This window comes from Lethenteron reissneri, unplaced genomic scaffold, assembly GCF_015708825.2.
Source record: "Lethenteron reissneri isolate LAM-NWPU_2019-01 unplaced genomic scaffold, ASM1570882v1 scaffold_147, whole genome shotgun sequence".
Lineage (NCBI taxonomy): Eukaryota > Metazoa > Chordata > Hyperoartia > Petromyzontiformes > Petromyzontidae > Lethenteron > Lethenteron reissneri.
Window position 1 is genome coordinate 54,236 of NW_026891190.1, and position 15,936 is coordinate 70,171.

At 47.3% G+C, this 15,936-nt stretch overlaps 2 protein-coding genes across 2 annotated transcripts; both read left to right on the forward strand.

Moving 5' to 3' along the window:
• Positions 1-383: 383 nt before the first annotated feature.
• Positions 384-1,926, forward strand: LOC133362421 (interferon-induced very large GTPase 1-like). Its single transcript, XM_061581363.1, has one exon. It carries the CDS (start codon positions 753-755, stop codon positions 1,788-1,790), a length of 1,038 nt encoding a protein of 345 aa, XP_061437347.1. The 5' UTR covers positions 384-752; the 3' UTR covers positions 1,791-1,926.
• A 386-nt stretch (positions 1,927-2,312) lies between these two features.
• LOC133362417 (interferon-induced very large GTPase 1-like) lies at positions 2,313-7,345 on the forward strand. Its single transcript, XM_061581359.1, has one exon. It carries the CDS (start codon positions 3,069-3,071, stop codon positions 5,628-5,630), a length of 2,562 nt encoding a protein of 853 aa, XP_061437343.1. The 5' UTR covers positions 2,313-3,068; the 3' UTR covers positions 5,631-7,345.
• Positions 7,346-15,936: the final 8,591 nt, after the last annotated feature.

A 15,936-nucleotide genomic window follows, 5' to 3' on the forward strand; every position in this document is an offset into this window, starting at 1 on the left:
CTCGCCACTTCCTACCTCAGCCCTTCGTGGCCTCTGTGGCTATCTCGCCATCTCCAACCTCAATCCTCCACTCTCTCTTCCACCCCGCTGGCTGGCGCCGTCATGAGCCCCTCAGCCACCAGGCTGAGGCACGGCGACCACCCAACGTGTTCACCACCCTTCACTCCCCCGACTGACCCAGATAGCTTCCTGTCTCCCCGCTATAACTTCTCCCCCACGTCACCCTGACTCCTCCCTCTCGGATCGTCATATCCGCCCCGCCCATTTACGCCCGCATTACACGTGTTGAACATAATAATTATAATAACGCGCCTTTCCCTAGGCAATATCTGGAGAGGAAGATGAGGAACGCTCAAGCCAGGCTCACGATGAACTTGCACGAATGCTCAGAGACGTGGGTTTTGACGAGGTTTACTGGAAACAGAAACTGCGCGATGTTCTGCTAATTTCTAGTGCACAGACGCTGCTTCACGTCGACCGTCAGGAATGCAAAGAACTGGACTCGCATTTCCGTATATCGTGGGAAAAAAAGGCGTTTTATAAAATGATTGGCATCGATGCTGATGATGGTGTTCGTGATAAGTGCGTTGACTGCCTTCAGCACGAAGTGGAGAGGGCATACAGCGAGTACTCGGCTCTCAGATCTCAAAGCGCTCCCAAGGCTCAGGCGTACGTCCTTTTTAACGATTTGAGTACAGGAGCTCAAGACTAATGCACGGAACTCCAAGAAAAAAGAGGAACATCTCACATTCATGAAATCCCTTTCTAATGCAACCATCTGCACCAAAGTGTCAAACGTGGTGCAGGTTCATGATGGAAGCCCCATTCATTGCGAACAGACAAAGGAAAGTTTTAAATCTCCTGTTTCTGGGACTGCATTGGCTATTTTGCAGACACGGGAAGTTGAGAGTAAAACAAATGAGACTGAAAGGTTTATGAATCTGCTTGAAAGGCTGGCACTACAAAAATACTACTCAAAAAATATGCACACAGGGGATGTGTGTGTTGTTAAGTCAGCAATGCGTACAAAACACCCACGCACAGAACAAGAACTTGCCTCTTATTTTTTGCAGAAACTGATCATGGGTAACTATGAAGCACGGTATGTTCGTGTTCAGAGTGAAAATGAAAGCTATGAGACCATGAATAATAATGAAAACTCTAATTACGACGACTTTTTTAAGCATGATGATACATTGAGTCGTAGAAAGGGGCTTGCAACAAACACTCAAACCCACATTCACCCCATGGATTTGCAAATGACAATTTACCATTGTGGAGACAATTTCGTGAGGCAGTACATTTACACCAAACTCTCATTTTGCCAGTTTGCACTGCCGCTTTTAGTTCCAAATCCTCGTAGCTCAGAAATAGAATTCCCTCTTTGGGCATTCCGACAGATTAACAAGAACTGGAAATGCCGTGACACATCTACTAACACCCTGCAAACCAAAAGCTATGAGATTGTTAACGCAGACACTCCTCTTGTGTCCTTCATCAGATTTGGTGAATCGCCCACATCGAAATCTCAGATTCTGAACTCTCTGCTCAGTAAGCAAAAGCATGGCGTTTTCTTTAATAGGAACTGCAAAGGCAGCAGCAGGAATGGTCTCCTAATGGAAGGAGTCACAGAAGTCGCCTGGTATTGTCCAAGTGGGAGGGATGACGACGTCTTCAATGACTGCATAACCTTCACAAATCTGCACGGAGATGCGAGACGGCACAGAAAACAGGTGCAGTTTCTGCACGAGATATCCTCTTATCAATGTGATACTGATGTCAGATTGTGATCACAATGATGAAGCTAAACTCATTTTGAAAGAATGTCTGACTTCTCCAAAGCCTTTTGTTTGCCTTTGCGCTGACCAAGAGAGAATCGAGGGTGGAAATTCAAGGGCAAAAGTGAAAATTGCTGTTAAGAACAGAAATGAGGCCGATTTAATGGATGAATTGAAATCAACTCTCAATAATCTGTTGGCCATTTCAACACAAACGATCAACCTCGATGATTGCTCAAACACTGCCAGACAGCACGGCTTCACAGTTGATGAAGACGATGATAATTGTAAAGAAGGCAAGTCTAAGGCAGACGACTTACTGAGTCTTCTTGAGGACAAACCACTGTCTTCAATGAAGAAGACTTTTCTGCCTCTTCAAGGTAAATTGTGGCACGAGTGGTGTAAGAAAAACAAAGAATTAACTCGCTTGCGAGTTAAAGGAGACCAAAGCATTGAGGATTACATGGACAACATTTCAGAGGAAAAGAAAAACATACGGAGAGCCCAGCTTTTCAAATAATTTTATCTCAATGATCTAATGAGAACATTGATTGAAATTCTGCAGCATCAGCAAGACAAAGTAAAAAAAATACTTCCTGCTTTGGCTAAAGATATATTTAGATAGGCTGTCTGCAGAGTCCTTATCACAACTTAATCTGCAGTATCACCAGGCTTGGGCACGAAGTATTACGTTTAAAGGCAATGAAAGTGCTACAAAACAAGAGCTGGATAAAATATCTGTCGAAATTGGTGCCTCTTCTTTTGAAATCGATCACCTTTTCAGGGAAGTTGGCCAGATCTACAAAGAGTCACAGACACCACAAGGTACTGACAAACGCTCAGCTGCTTTGCCAGGCATCGCAGCAGATTTGATTGTCTCTGGGTTCCCTCTTGAACTCATGGACGGTGATGCCTCACATGTCCCTCTCTCTTGGATCAGCACGGTTTTGGACAAAGTGATTGAGAAAATCGGAGACAAAAAGCTGTTTGTCCTCTCCATCCTGGGTATGCAAAGCAGTGGCAAGTCCACGCTGCTGAATGCCATGTTCGGTCTCCAGTTCCCTGTGGGTGCTGGGAGATGCACCCGAGGCGTTTACATGCAGTTGGTGAGGGTGGAGGAAGAGTTAACCACAGCTGGGATTTGACTTTGTGTTGATAGTCGACACAGAAGGGCTCCGAGCCCCAGAGCTATCAAATGCGACACCCACTCATGCCAATTAGCTGGCTACGTTTGTGATCGGCCTTGGCAACGCGACTGTGATCAACATTTTTGGAGAGAATCCATCAGAGATGCAAGACATTCTACAGATCGCTGTGCAGGCGTTTCTGAGAATGAGGCAGGTTAAGTTGTCACCGAGCTGCGTGTTTGTGCATCAAAACGTAGGAGATGTGACCGCTCAAGACAATAACGAAGATGGCAGGAGACGCCTTCAGGAGAAACTCGATGAGATGACACGCTTTGTCGGTCAGCAGGAGCAGTGCGATGTTGATTCTTTTGACGAGGTGATCCGGTTTGACGTGGACTCCCACATCCATTACTTCGCTCATCTTTGGGAGGGAAATCCTCCAATGGCTCTGACAAATCCAAGCTACTGCCAAAATGTTCAAGATATTAAAAAAATGTTACTCAACATTGCTAAAAGAGAACGCAACGTCGTAAAGATATCAGCGTTCAAAGCACGAATTCAGGATCTATGGACGGCTTTGCTCTCAGAAAACTTCGTGTTTAGCTTCAAGAACACTCTAGAGTTCGCAACTTATAGCAAACTGGAAGAAATGTATGGGAAATGGACTTGGAGTCTGAGGAGTTATCTTATTCAAGAGGAGAATAATATGTATAAAAGAATTAACAACCGTCCAGACGTAACTTCTCATTTTAATTGCTCATATATTGAGCAAAGCGTTTTGCCACAATACAACGAGATCAGGAAAGAAATTGAAACATATTTCAATGGAAATGATGCTGAATTGTTGAGTCAATGGAAAGCGAACTTCGTAAAAAGATTTGAAGCAATTAAGGATGAGCTTGTGACTGATACTTACAAAAAATGTACTGATCTGATGAAGCAAAAGATTGCTCTGAACAAACTAGATCAAAATAGATCACGCTATGATGATCAGCTGATGAAGAAGAGCAAGGATTTGGCTTCAGAACTGAAAACTACTGCACATAAAGATATCCAATTGGAGAAAGAGTTCGATAAAATGTGGGAAGAATGGACCAATGAAGTAAGAAAAAGCATTATCCCACCTGGAAAAGTAGATTTTAGAATTCAAGTACAAAAATCACTGCAGGAGAAGTTTAAAAGTGAAACTGTATCCATGTTTACAACAAGTTATGAAGATACATCATTCGTGTTTTCTCATGAAGAGCATGTCGTGATTAAACGAAAACAATATTGGAAACCGGTAACCCTAGTAGCTCAATATTTACAAACCAGTTATCCACAGGAGAAGAATATGGTCAAAAGAATAACAGAAAATGCAGAACATGCTGGCAGGAAAATGATTGAAGTTCTTGAAAATCGGAAGCTTGGTTACAATGAAACCAATATACATGAAGTAATACAAGCTGTGCTGACAGCTGTAGATGCTGGTGTAAATGATACAGCTTCTAGTTACAATGTAACATTGAAGCTCACAAATAGGTATAAGCTAGATTTAGTAATGCACATTTTGGCAAAGGCTGAAGGGAGGTTTCATAAATTACAGAATGATTTCCACAGGGCAAATGATCCTCTAATATACATCAGCAGCAAGAAAGAAGATTACTTTAACAGCTTTAAAATTCGATACGAAGGAGCAACAAACACCACAATCTTTGCTGACACTTTGTGCAGCAAACTTAAAACAGCCATGCACCAGGCAGTCTGTGACAAAGCCAGAATTGACATTGCAAGCAAAATTAAGTCTGAATGTCCGGAATTCAATGGCAATCGATCAAATTTAGAAAAGTACATCATGATACATTTAGCAGAGAAGGAACTATTTCGGGAATATAATTTATACATTGATACACCAAACATATATTTTGAAAAATACATTTCAGAATATGTTGAAGAATATTGCTCAGCAGATCAAAATAAGATCATTGGTACAATATTACGATCATGTCTTGAGCTTTACGGAAACTATGTTTTTCATGCAATTATTTATGCATCAACAGCTGTCCAAAGAAACAACGGCGATGCATCATCGTGGCTGGAAGAATTTCATAAACAGCTTGACAACAGAATCCATTTACCAAGGCAGAGTCTGGTTAGAGCTCACTACAAAGACATTGATGACATCGCCTACTTTGGAGATGAACTTACCAAATCATTCAGAACCATGGTGGCACAGTTGAACGAACAATATTCTAAAGCATCCTTACAAGATTTAGAAGACGGAAGGAACACACCTCATGACATGCTGCGTGAACAGATGAGTGGGTGCTGGGTGCAGTGCCCATTCTGTAAAGCCATCTGCACAAACACGATACCAAATCATAAGGACCACAGCGTTCAGATTCATCGGCCACAGGGAGTGAATGGTATACATTGGTGTAACACGAGTTATTTTGTCATTGATAGTTGTACAAGTTTAGTTGACAGTAACTCCATGTTAACGCTTCCAGAAGGCAAGAACATACCATACAAGAATTATCGTGCAGCAGGGCCAGAATATGAAAGTTGGAGCATCACGCCAGTCTTAACTGAGCAGCCATATTGGAAATGGTTTGTCTGCAAATTTAAGTCGGACCTAGAGAAGCTTCACATTTTGCAATTCGAAGGCAGTGGTGCCATTCCAGAGAGCTGGAAAAAAATTACAAGGGAAGAGGCGATTGCAGACTTGCGGAAAATTTTATTTTGAACACTATTGATACGTTAACAAATGGGAACAATTGCTGAATTTAAACTCAGTTTGTCCTTTCCTTTTTTGTATTTTACATATACTTTTATGTACAGTAATCCATTTAATCTCTATCATCTGACAAAAGTGCCTTTAAGTTTATATTCACAATTAATGGGAATGATATATCTGTTGTAGTTCTCTCATCGTAAATATCATAATTAACAATGGCATAAGACTGAATTGCAGTAACTTTATCATTGGGTAGCACCATTCGGCCAATACATTGTCATAGATAATGTCAGTTAGTCGATAGAGATGATGTTGATGAATGTTGAGATTAGTCAACATAGGGATGGGACTTTAGATCTTGGATTGCTTCGTGCTTCGAAAGGAAACCACCTCCACGTTTGCCAAATTGGAAGAAAACGCTCTGGAATTTCACTGAGTTGCTCGGACTTGTCGTGTTTAACATCCATTCATAATTCTCGTAAATGGCACCCCTTCCATTCACAAATAACCTAACTTACTTAGTTATCTTAATATGTTACGTGAACACACTGCTCTCGGCTGACCACAATATACCGACAGACCTCAAACATCGTGATTGATCATTTAAGCGCTATCCAGGCTCAACCTACTCATTGTCTTAGATATGTTCAAAAGATAAAAACGTAGTTTTACAAGATGCGAAGTGAAAACACAGGAGCCTGCATTGTAAAGATAACTTTACTGTAGGGCATTACGTAGTTTAGCAATTATGCAAACGTGCCATTGTAAAAAAAAAATCACTTCTTCTTGGTTCTTTCTTTCGGTAAAGTAACGTGACTTTACCAAAAGAACCAAGAAGATGAATCCCTGCAGTCACGAAAGCTTTAAATCGAAATTTAATTTGTAACTTGTTTATATAAAAATCGTAAGGTTCCCATTGTTGATTGTCGCGTTCATAATCACACAAACAAGGCGAGTAAATACTCACACCTAATTTTCTCCCCCATGATGCACATGTACCATTGTGTTGTACTACGTCTTGAGATGCATGGCATTTAGACGCTGTATAAATACAAACTCCATTGTCATAAAATAAAAATATTTAAAAATGAGGAATTATGGTTACAGTCAAGGACCCGACCAATCTCCTTCATTTTCCACATTGCATAAAATTCGCACCACTTTGCCACATTCAGTTACAAGCTTCTGCCATTGGAATGTAGATGTTACGTTGCTGGCTTAAGGTTTTAAAATAGATATGAGGCGATGATTGGATGTTATTATCACCCTGCTCTAGTTTGAAAGAGAAAACTTTGCCACTTTTTTTGAAAACAATCTAAATGAGTTTACATGAACGTGGCCCTGTCACCGTGCGAGATTTCAATTATTATCGACAAATCTTAAGCCGTTTCGAATCGCATCGTGAAAAAAGCATCATGGCAAACCGATTCGTATTTGTCAGTGTTGGGCCTCGAAAGCCAATCACTTGTAATTAAATTAGTCCCCGCGGTGAATACAAACATTATGTAAGCGTGGTGAATTGTAATTGTGCATAATCAGATGACTCTCTAGACTAGTTTGCTTGACTTTTAATGTTTTTGATGATTTAACATAATGTTTAGATATTTGTCTTAACATTAATTAACGATAACATGCATCTAATTGTGTTTCTCATGATGCTAATGATTGGCGTTATCTTGATATGCAGTTAATGTCGTCTGTGGGGTATTGCTGATGCATGTAACTTGGGTAATTGTGATCATGGAGTTGTTTGTTCAATCGCAATGAACTTTGAAATATATCTGACATATATCTTGTATGAATAAACGCAAATCCTATGATATTAAACACGACTCATTTGAGTGAGCGTGTGTGAGTCTGTGTATGTGGAGGAGATCGGTGGCACCATGGTCTGTACAGCGCGACTCGAGTTTGCCTCCCTGTCACAGCCAACGTGAGTGGCGAGTGCTGTGGGGGCTGGCGCCCCCCTCCTCCTCTCCCCCCTCCTCCTCTCGCCGGGCCGCCGCCGATCGGGTGATCCCCCCCCCGCACCAGCGCCCTCTCTGAGGGACATGGCTAATGGCTGGCTCACCACCGCCCGGAGTTATCCCACACACTCCCCACGTACACCACCACTAATGCGGAGGTGGCTGCGTGCACGCATAGGCGCACCTTTGCTCACCATGGCTCGCGCTAAAAATAGCCGTATAAATATTGACGCGCATCTCCCCCTCCTGTTGGGTCGGCCTTAATCCGCTGTGCAAACACGCATGCTAGCGCAAACACGCGGGCACGACGACGGCCGTATTGATGGTAATCTACGTGTGCTCCACTGCTAAATGCTATGGTCGCTACCTGAACACATTGTGTTAAACGCGCTGTGTAAACACGCACGCAAACGAGTTTTAAATCACCCCTCCCTCGCCCTATTAATCGTGCGGCGCCGCTACACTGACGCGGGAGCCGTTAATGAATTACTGCCCGCGTGCCTCCCACACACCCGCTTGAATTACGCACCACGCCGACACTCTCCCACACACAGACATCACGCGGCGTCGGTGCTCTGTGCTAAAGTTGATTAACGGCGCGTCTATAGCAAGCCTTGTTGCAGCCCAGGGTAAATACTCAACGAGCAGCGCCGAGCCTTTCCCTATTCAATCCCTGCGTGTACTCTCCCTCTACTTCTCCCCTCGCAGACAGACTCACGGGGTCATATGGACGCGGTGGGAGTCGGAGGGACGAGGGTACGAGAGGGGTTGAGTCGTAGCGGCACTCGCCAGCGTCGCTCGGACGCTGCGAGCGGCTGGGAGTCGGACCGGGCAGCTCAACGGCTAGAGGAAAACTGCTCTCCCTCCCTCCTTTTATGCCGTCGGAATCCAAAGATTCAGGGTCACGTGGTGTTATCCTGCGCGGCCAATCGGGTGCCTACCTTTCGATTTTAAACCGATGCCCCGCCCCCTACCTGGAGCGTTGCTTCCCATTATGCCTCAATCCACTGTCTATGCCCCCGTCCTCCCACCCCATCCTGCAGCTTTCGCAGCTGCAGTCAGTCCAGGAATTTCCCTTCCACCTCCTCTTATGCGCTGCTTGCTGAGGGTTTGCCCTAGAAGCCCTATCCCTCTGTGCTGTGAGTGTTCTCATTGCGGTTCGCTCGGTGAGCTTCGTCGTGCCCATTCAATTCTAAGCTAATTCACGGGGGCTGCAATGCAATTCGGCCTGAGGGGTTTGGCCAATCTCCTGGCACTGGGAAACCGTGGGACATCCCCGCTAGGGGCCCCTCGGGTAAAAACCCATGGTACCAGGTGACCCCCCCACGAGACCCTACATGGGTGCGTGTGTGTATTTAGTAGGGGTGTGCGTGCGTTCATGTGGAAGGGTTGCTACCTGGGCCTCCTGTAGGGTGATACTCAGCCGTAAGTTGATACCTGGCACGGTGTAAAAACTTCAACTCAAATAAAATCAAGGTGGCCAGGCATAGTTCTGGTCACAGCACCCATCCTGTATTGTAACGGCTTTAATAGAGTCTCACTAAAAGCATTGCAAAACGGGGGACAATTATGAATTGGTGTGTGGAGGGTGGGGGTATTGGGGGTATTAGGGGATCGGTAGTGCTGCGGTTAACGCGCTCTGCTACGAATCCAGCCACTCGAGTTCGATTTACATTCACAGCCAACACCAGTGACAATTATCTGAATCGGTCCTGGGCCTCCCCCTAGGTCGACTCTGCCTCAAACGAGTGCCTGGTGCGATGTGGAAACATCGCCGTTGGGGAGACCGGGCGGCCGGGCGTGGTGCCGGCTACCCACCCCCTCGTGTGTGGAGAGGAGTTGTGGAGCTCTAAGAGATGTTCCCACCGAGCTACATGATAATAATTATTTATACTCGTAAGGAATCGCACAGTTATACTCCATTTCACCAAGTGAAAGAACGGCTCAGAGGCTTGAGGAGGAACCACAGACGAGCGGGAAGGCAGCAGCCAAGCAGAGAAGCAGCACCAAATTTACCCCCCAGAAATTCCTTGGCAAAAGCACACTTTCTGGATTCAACGTGAATGTTGAGGTAACAAACATTTAAATACTCTCAGGTTTTTTCGGTAAAGTCATGTAGGTAAAACATTAAAATTAATAAAAGTAAAATAAAATAAAAATCACGACGTTTCGGAGGCAACACAAGCCTCTGTCTTCAGGTGGAACCGTCACAACCACGACAGCTGTATCAAGTAAATGAGAGATTACAAGAGCTACCACTCCGTTTATATAATGGTTGGAGAGGGGGGAAGGGGCAAGTGCAGCACACTTTTTATTCATATGGTAAGGTGAGGCTTAAGAGGGTGAGCCTTTGTTATGGAGAGGTACGGTTTGTGACTCAACCTGGCCTACCTAACAATAGTGTGAAAAGGAGAAACATGGTAAACCTGTAATAGTTGTCTGTCAAATAAGATTGGTCAAATAAGTGTAGTTAAATCTTTTTTGCATGGTTGATCACATCTTTCCAATGATTACTCAGTTTGTAACCATCATCACGGTTGAAATTATGTCTGTGTTTGTATATTTGTATGGCTTCGTGTACAAACCTTTGATGGTAGCCAGGAGGTTTGCAGAGAACCTTGGTCTCAGAAAAGACAATTTCATGAGAGCCCACCGAGTTGTAGCAATGATCGGCAACGGCCGAAGAATCAGTTCTGCCGTGTTTCAGATCTGACTTGTGCTCGCGGACACAATCAGAAACATGACGTTTCGTTTCTCCAATGTAGCTATCACCACAAATGCAACTCAATTTGTAGACTCCAGGATACTGTAAGTCAGGAACGACATCCTTCACAGATGAGGAGGCCTGACGGATCCTTGGGACATTCTGCTGCAAAGAATGAAGTTACTGCATTAACCACACGTACTTGTGGCGAATATGCAAACAAAACACGCTCTTATAATGTGCGGCATTGTATTTGTAACTGATTTGGCCGACACCAGAGACAGCTTTCCGTAGGGTCTAGTCTCACCAGTGGCAGACCAGAGAACGCCAAAAGGCGAACAGTATAAAGACAGACTTGATTCCTTGCAAGAGGTTTCTATTTGATGTTTGAACATCTTAACATCTTCTTAAAGATGAATCCCTGCAGTCACGAAAGCTTTAAATCGAAATATTAACATCTGTTTTATTGCCAGAAAGGGTAAAACCTATTTTTTTACGTTTTCATACTTTAATACTGATAAAAAAAAAGTCCAACGATATCACGAGTGGGTTTGGAGGTGTCAATTTTAAAAGTAAGCAATCAACATTTTAAATGAGAGGTTTGTAGCAAAGTTGTAGTGAACTCGCGATAACGAATCACCAGCCCTGCCAGAAGAATGGGGCATTGTCAACAAAAATAAAAAACCTGAAGCAGCCACCTGGTTCAGGAAGAAACACTCACCCTGACAGTGCCCCATCTTAGTCAAGCAACGGAGCTAATTTCTCCGTGTGATGCCGCCGCCACGAAGCCGCTCGACGGGCGCCCCATCCCCGACCTCGCCACCACCAAGTGACGGAGCCGACCCCCGCGTCCCCCCACCTCACCTCACATGAACACACCCGCACGCATTTCCCCCCCCCCCCCCCCCCCATAGAGCTCTGAGGGGAAGTCAATTGGCCGACCGGTTTTAATCCGAGAAGCCCTTATCGGGATGACTTTCACGGTTTCCAGTGACCAGGGAATTGGGCAACCTCCCCCGATGCTACTTCACGGCACTGCGACCGGCATTAAGATTGCAAGGTCGCGGCGAGGAGCCACTCGGCCACCGCGGGTGAAACGCACCCCACGCATGCACGTATCGACGGAGCAGGCAGAGGGGCATGAGTATAGGACTAATTTGAATACGCGCCGAGCATAAGCATTGTTATGGAGGAGCATAATTAGAATAAACGCCGCAACACGCAGCGCATCTGATTAGCATAGCAAAGGCGCCCGGAACTGCCGCACGCACCCTGACTGGCGCATGCCCATTGTTAAAGAAAAACTGGGAGGGCACCACAACAGGCGGAGCAGCATCTCTTTGATGTAGGGACGATAAAAAGGGGGCGAAAACGGGTAGATCCCTCTCTTGCTCCAGCATCAGGCCACGAGACGCTCTCCAGCCCAGCGATCCGGACGTCCGTAAGATGCATCGAGGTACGCAGCGAGGACAGGATCAACGGACCGCCGTGGGCACCTAACCGTGAGTAAGAAGGTGAATTAGTATCATAAGCCGATAAATAGGGAATAGGTCCAGGGGTAGTGGAATAGGCCAGCTTCGTCGATTCATACTGATTTGACATAAATTCCCAGGTAGCCGAAAATAAACCATAAATAACCCAGCGCAGCCTCGAGTGGTCTTACGAGTCAGTGGAGCGCGTGGTGCTGTGTGCATGTGTGTGCGCTCGTAGCGTGGGGGGGGGGGGGGGGGGGGTCGGTGCGTCCACAGGTACCCGCTCCGTCTATCGCCGCAGGGACTCACGCGGTGTGAGGGCAGCGTCATTCGCCCTCCGACCCCTGACCCCCGTTCAGAGCGTGAGATTGGTGGAGAAACAACGCAGCGATTACAGGTGAACGAGAGCGGGCGGCGAGCTATGCCTCTCACACGAGCTCGCGGAGGTGTGGACCAGGGAGGGGAGTCGTCGGGCGATGAGCCCAGCGACGGCAGCAGCTGGTCGCAGAATAGCGAGGGGTCGGCAAAACGGCGGAGCCCCAGCCATCGGCACGCAGCAGGGAGGGACCTCAGGGACCATCGGCCCCAACATCTGCACGTCTCAAGTGTTGGGCCACGCTGGCCAGCATTGGACAAAGACGTTGACCGCTTTTCATCCAGCAACTTGAGAACACGGACGTAGGCATTTGTTTTTACTTATGTAGTGTTCAGACCGACACGACAGCTTCTCGTCTTTCCTCGGTTCTTTATTTAATTATATAGTTCCACATCTCTCCCGTCAACACCGCTCAATGTTCCTGCGTACACTCCAACCCACAACTCTCCGTCAACATCACTCCCGCCCTGCTGGCCTCGCTCGCTCCCTTCTGCTCCTCCGTCGATTCTCCTCTCCGCTTTCTCTCGCTCTCTCTCCAGCTCGGCTGCTCTTTATTAACTCCGTCGTCCCACTCCGTCGTCTCTCTCTCCACTGATGCTTCCGTTACTCCGCTGCTACCCTACACCGTACTCACTCTATCCACTGCTACCCTACTCTGTACTCACTCTATCCACTGCTACCCTACGCTGTACTTGCTCTATCCACTGCTACCCTACGCTGTACTCACTCTATCCGTTCGTCTCTTGTCCCAGGCACCAACTTCCATTTCACTCCACCATCTCACCCTTTATCCCCGAACCAATTACCCTAAATTAATTAGGTCATCCCCCGCAACGCCACTTGCCCCCAGCCCCCGGTGCTACGTGGCGTTGTTGTTCCACACACACCAGCGCCAATGTCAGACAACCGTCCCTCTAGTCCAATCAGCGCCCTGCGTCCTCAATTACCCCCGCCACCTGCGGACCCCTTAATTATCACGCCACCTTAATTTGTGCAACAACAACAACGGCTAGCCAATCAGCGCCCTGTGTCCTCGTTCGCCCTCACTGTCCGCCACGTGCCGCGCATATCGACCCAGCGCATGACGCTTGTCTCAAGCACTACACATATGTTTAAGAACGCCCATGTTTAAAAACAAATATACTCTACAAAAGAACAATTATGAGGGCACGTTTTTTCAAGTTAAAATCTTTTCAATGATTTCCATGTCTGGGACACTGTCTCGGTATCGAACAAAGCTATTATTTTAAAAAAACTCATGACAAGCAACTGATCTCCGAGAGGAAAATTATTGCAACTTAAAAGCAGCGCTTGAGCTCCCTAAAACCTGCAGCTGCTAGACCACCCAGATTTTATGACCTTCCAAAAATCCACAAAGTAGGTACCCCGCTCCGTCCTATCGTCTCCACGATTAACTCACCCACCTACAAACTGGCCCGATTTCTGTTCGAGACCCTGCTTCCTTTCACGGGCAAGTCCACCTCAGCTGTACTTAACTCAGCTCACTTGGTTTCTCTAATCAAGGACATCTCATTGTCTCCGGATGATTTGCTTGTCAGTTTCGATGTAGTCTCTCTGTTCACCAATGTACCTGGACTTGACACCATTACAATCATTGAAGACTTGGTCCAACATGGACTGAATCCAGATGTACCAACTTTGGTAAGGCACTGTCTTACCAACACATACTTCACCTGGAATGGTACATTCTACAAACATAATGAAGGTACCCCCATGGGTTCCCCCTTATCACCAGTGGTAGTGAATGTTTTTATGGAGAAATTTGAAACAGATGCCATTCAGACATCCACCCTATGTCCTTCCCTGTGGAAGAGATACGTGACACGTTCATCATCTGGCCACATGGCCTGCCAGCATTGAAACAATTTCTCAACCACATCAATTCCATACACCTGTAATAGCGTTCACGACTCTTGGACACCGGAGTTGGAGGCACACGGGTTTATTTGACACAGCACGTTCGTGGCATACAGCACTGGAGGGGGTATCGGCCCCCTCACCCGACTAGCTAAGGATACACGTCCTAGCTACTCCTAGCCTGCCTCTTAGTCCTCCACTAATGGGCTAGGGGAGGCTATCTGGCCCGACACTGGTAAGTCGGGCCCGGTACCCAGAGTCCCAGACCAGCTCTTACAAGAGCACCGGCTCTGGCTTTCGGGACCACGCCGCTGGCTCTGTCCTGTTCGGCCCTGATAAGGACAGCGAACCAGGGGAGTCCAGGGCTCTATCTAAGACGTCTTCAGTCTTCTCTGGTTAGCTTTTAACATAACTGCCGAGCACTTTGATACATCCCCTTTTATACCCAACCCCTCGCTGAGGGGTGGGGCCCCGGGGGATCATAACGTTCGAACCAGCCCCCCCCCAGGGTGCCTGGCTCGGACGTCGTAGAGGGCACCTCCCCGTGCACTTATGTAGCCCCGCCCACTGTGTTTGTTTGCCATAGGCTGCCATGCATAACGGGCTCTCTCTCTAACACCCCTACATCACCCCCCCCCCCCCCCCCCCCCGCATAGCTTGCAGCCGTCCCGGCTGCCAACATACAAAAAAAAATGACAATAAAAGTGCATTTACCCCCTGACCGCGCGTGTGCCTCACTATTTTTCAACAATAACAAGAACAGCAACAAGAACACAACAAAACGCAACAGCAAGAAGAGAAAACAACCCGACGCACCCCCCCTGAATAAATACGAATTCCTTAAAAAAAAAACAGCCTATATACAATTTGCAGGGAACCCACCACACACACAACACATGGTGAACCCAACGTATGTACATTCAATGGGCAGGGAACACACCACCCACACAACACACAATGAACACAACCTATGTACACATCTTCCGGCCTCACAACAGTCTGCACATTTTAGCGCGCGTCCTTGCAGCGGGCCCCTCACACGGGGTACCCCGGGTGGCGGACCGTCAGGTGGCAACTGTCCGTCTCGGAGTGAGTCCTCATCCGACGCCGCGCGACCTTTGGCATCCCCAGGAGGGGTGGTCGGGCGTGAGCCCGTCAGTCCTGATGCACCTGGAGGTGGCACGGCTGGCAAGGCATTAGGTGAGGGCGACGGAGACGGACCCAGTGAGTCGGTCGACCCCCCACATGTTTGGCCACGCGTGTGTGAAGTGGGGTTGTGTACCGCAACGAAGGGTTTTAATCTAGAGGGGTGCACGAACCACCGCCGCTTCCCCCATTTGATGCGCACGCACTGCGGTCGCAAAACCTCGACCACCTCCACAGGGCCCCGCCACGGCCGCACCAGCTTAGAGGAGGTTGCCAGTGGCACCTGGGGACAGTGCAGCCATGCCCTATCCCCCGGCTTCCACTGCATCATGTGCGCCCGACCCAGTCTGAGGCGCTCATTCGCTTTCTGACGGAGGTCCGAGTTTAGCATTGCAGCATCCCGTGCCTCTGTTAATTTGGCCAGATTAAATTTTACATGGTCAGCCAATTTAGTTTTTCCCTGCGGCTCGGGGATCTGCAGTTGGGCACGAACAGGCGGGTCGGGTTCGCGACCGTACATGAGGTAAAAGGGGGAAAATCCCGTAGCTGCATGGGGTGCCATCCGGTATGCCGCCAAGACCCCTTGAATTTGCAGGTCCCAATCGGTCTGTGAGTCCGAAACCTGCTGTGACAACATTGACGTGATGGTGCGATGCAGACGCTCGACCATCCCGTCAGTTTGCGGGTGATACGGGGAGGTACAAATTTTCTTCGTGCCCAGGAGCTCACAGACTTGTTTGAGTAGTTTACCGGAAAAATTTCTGCCCTGGTC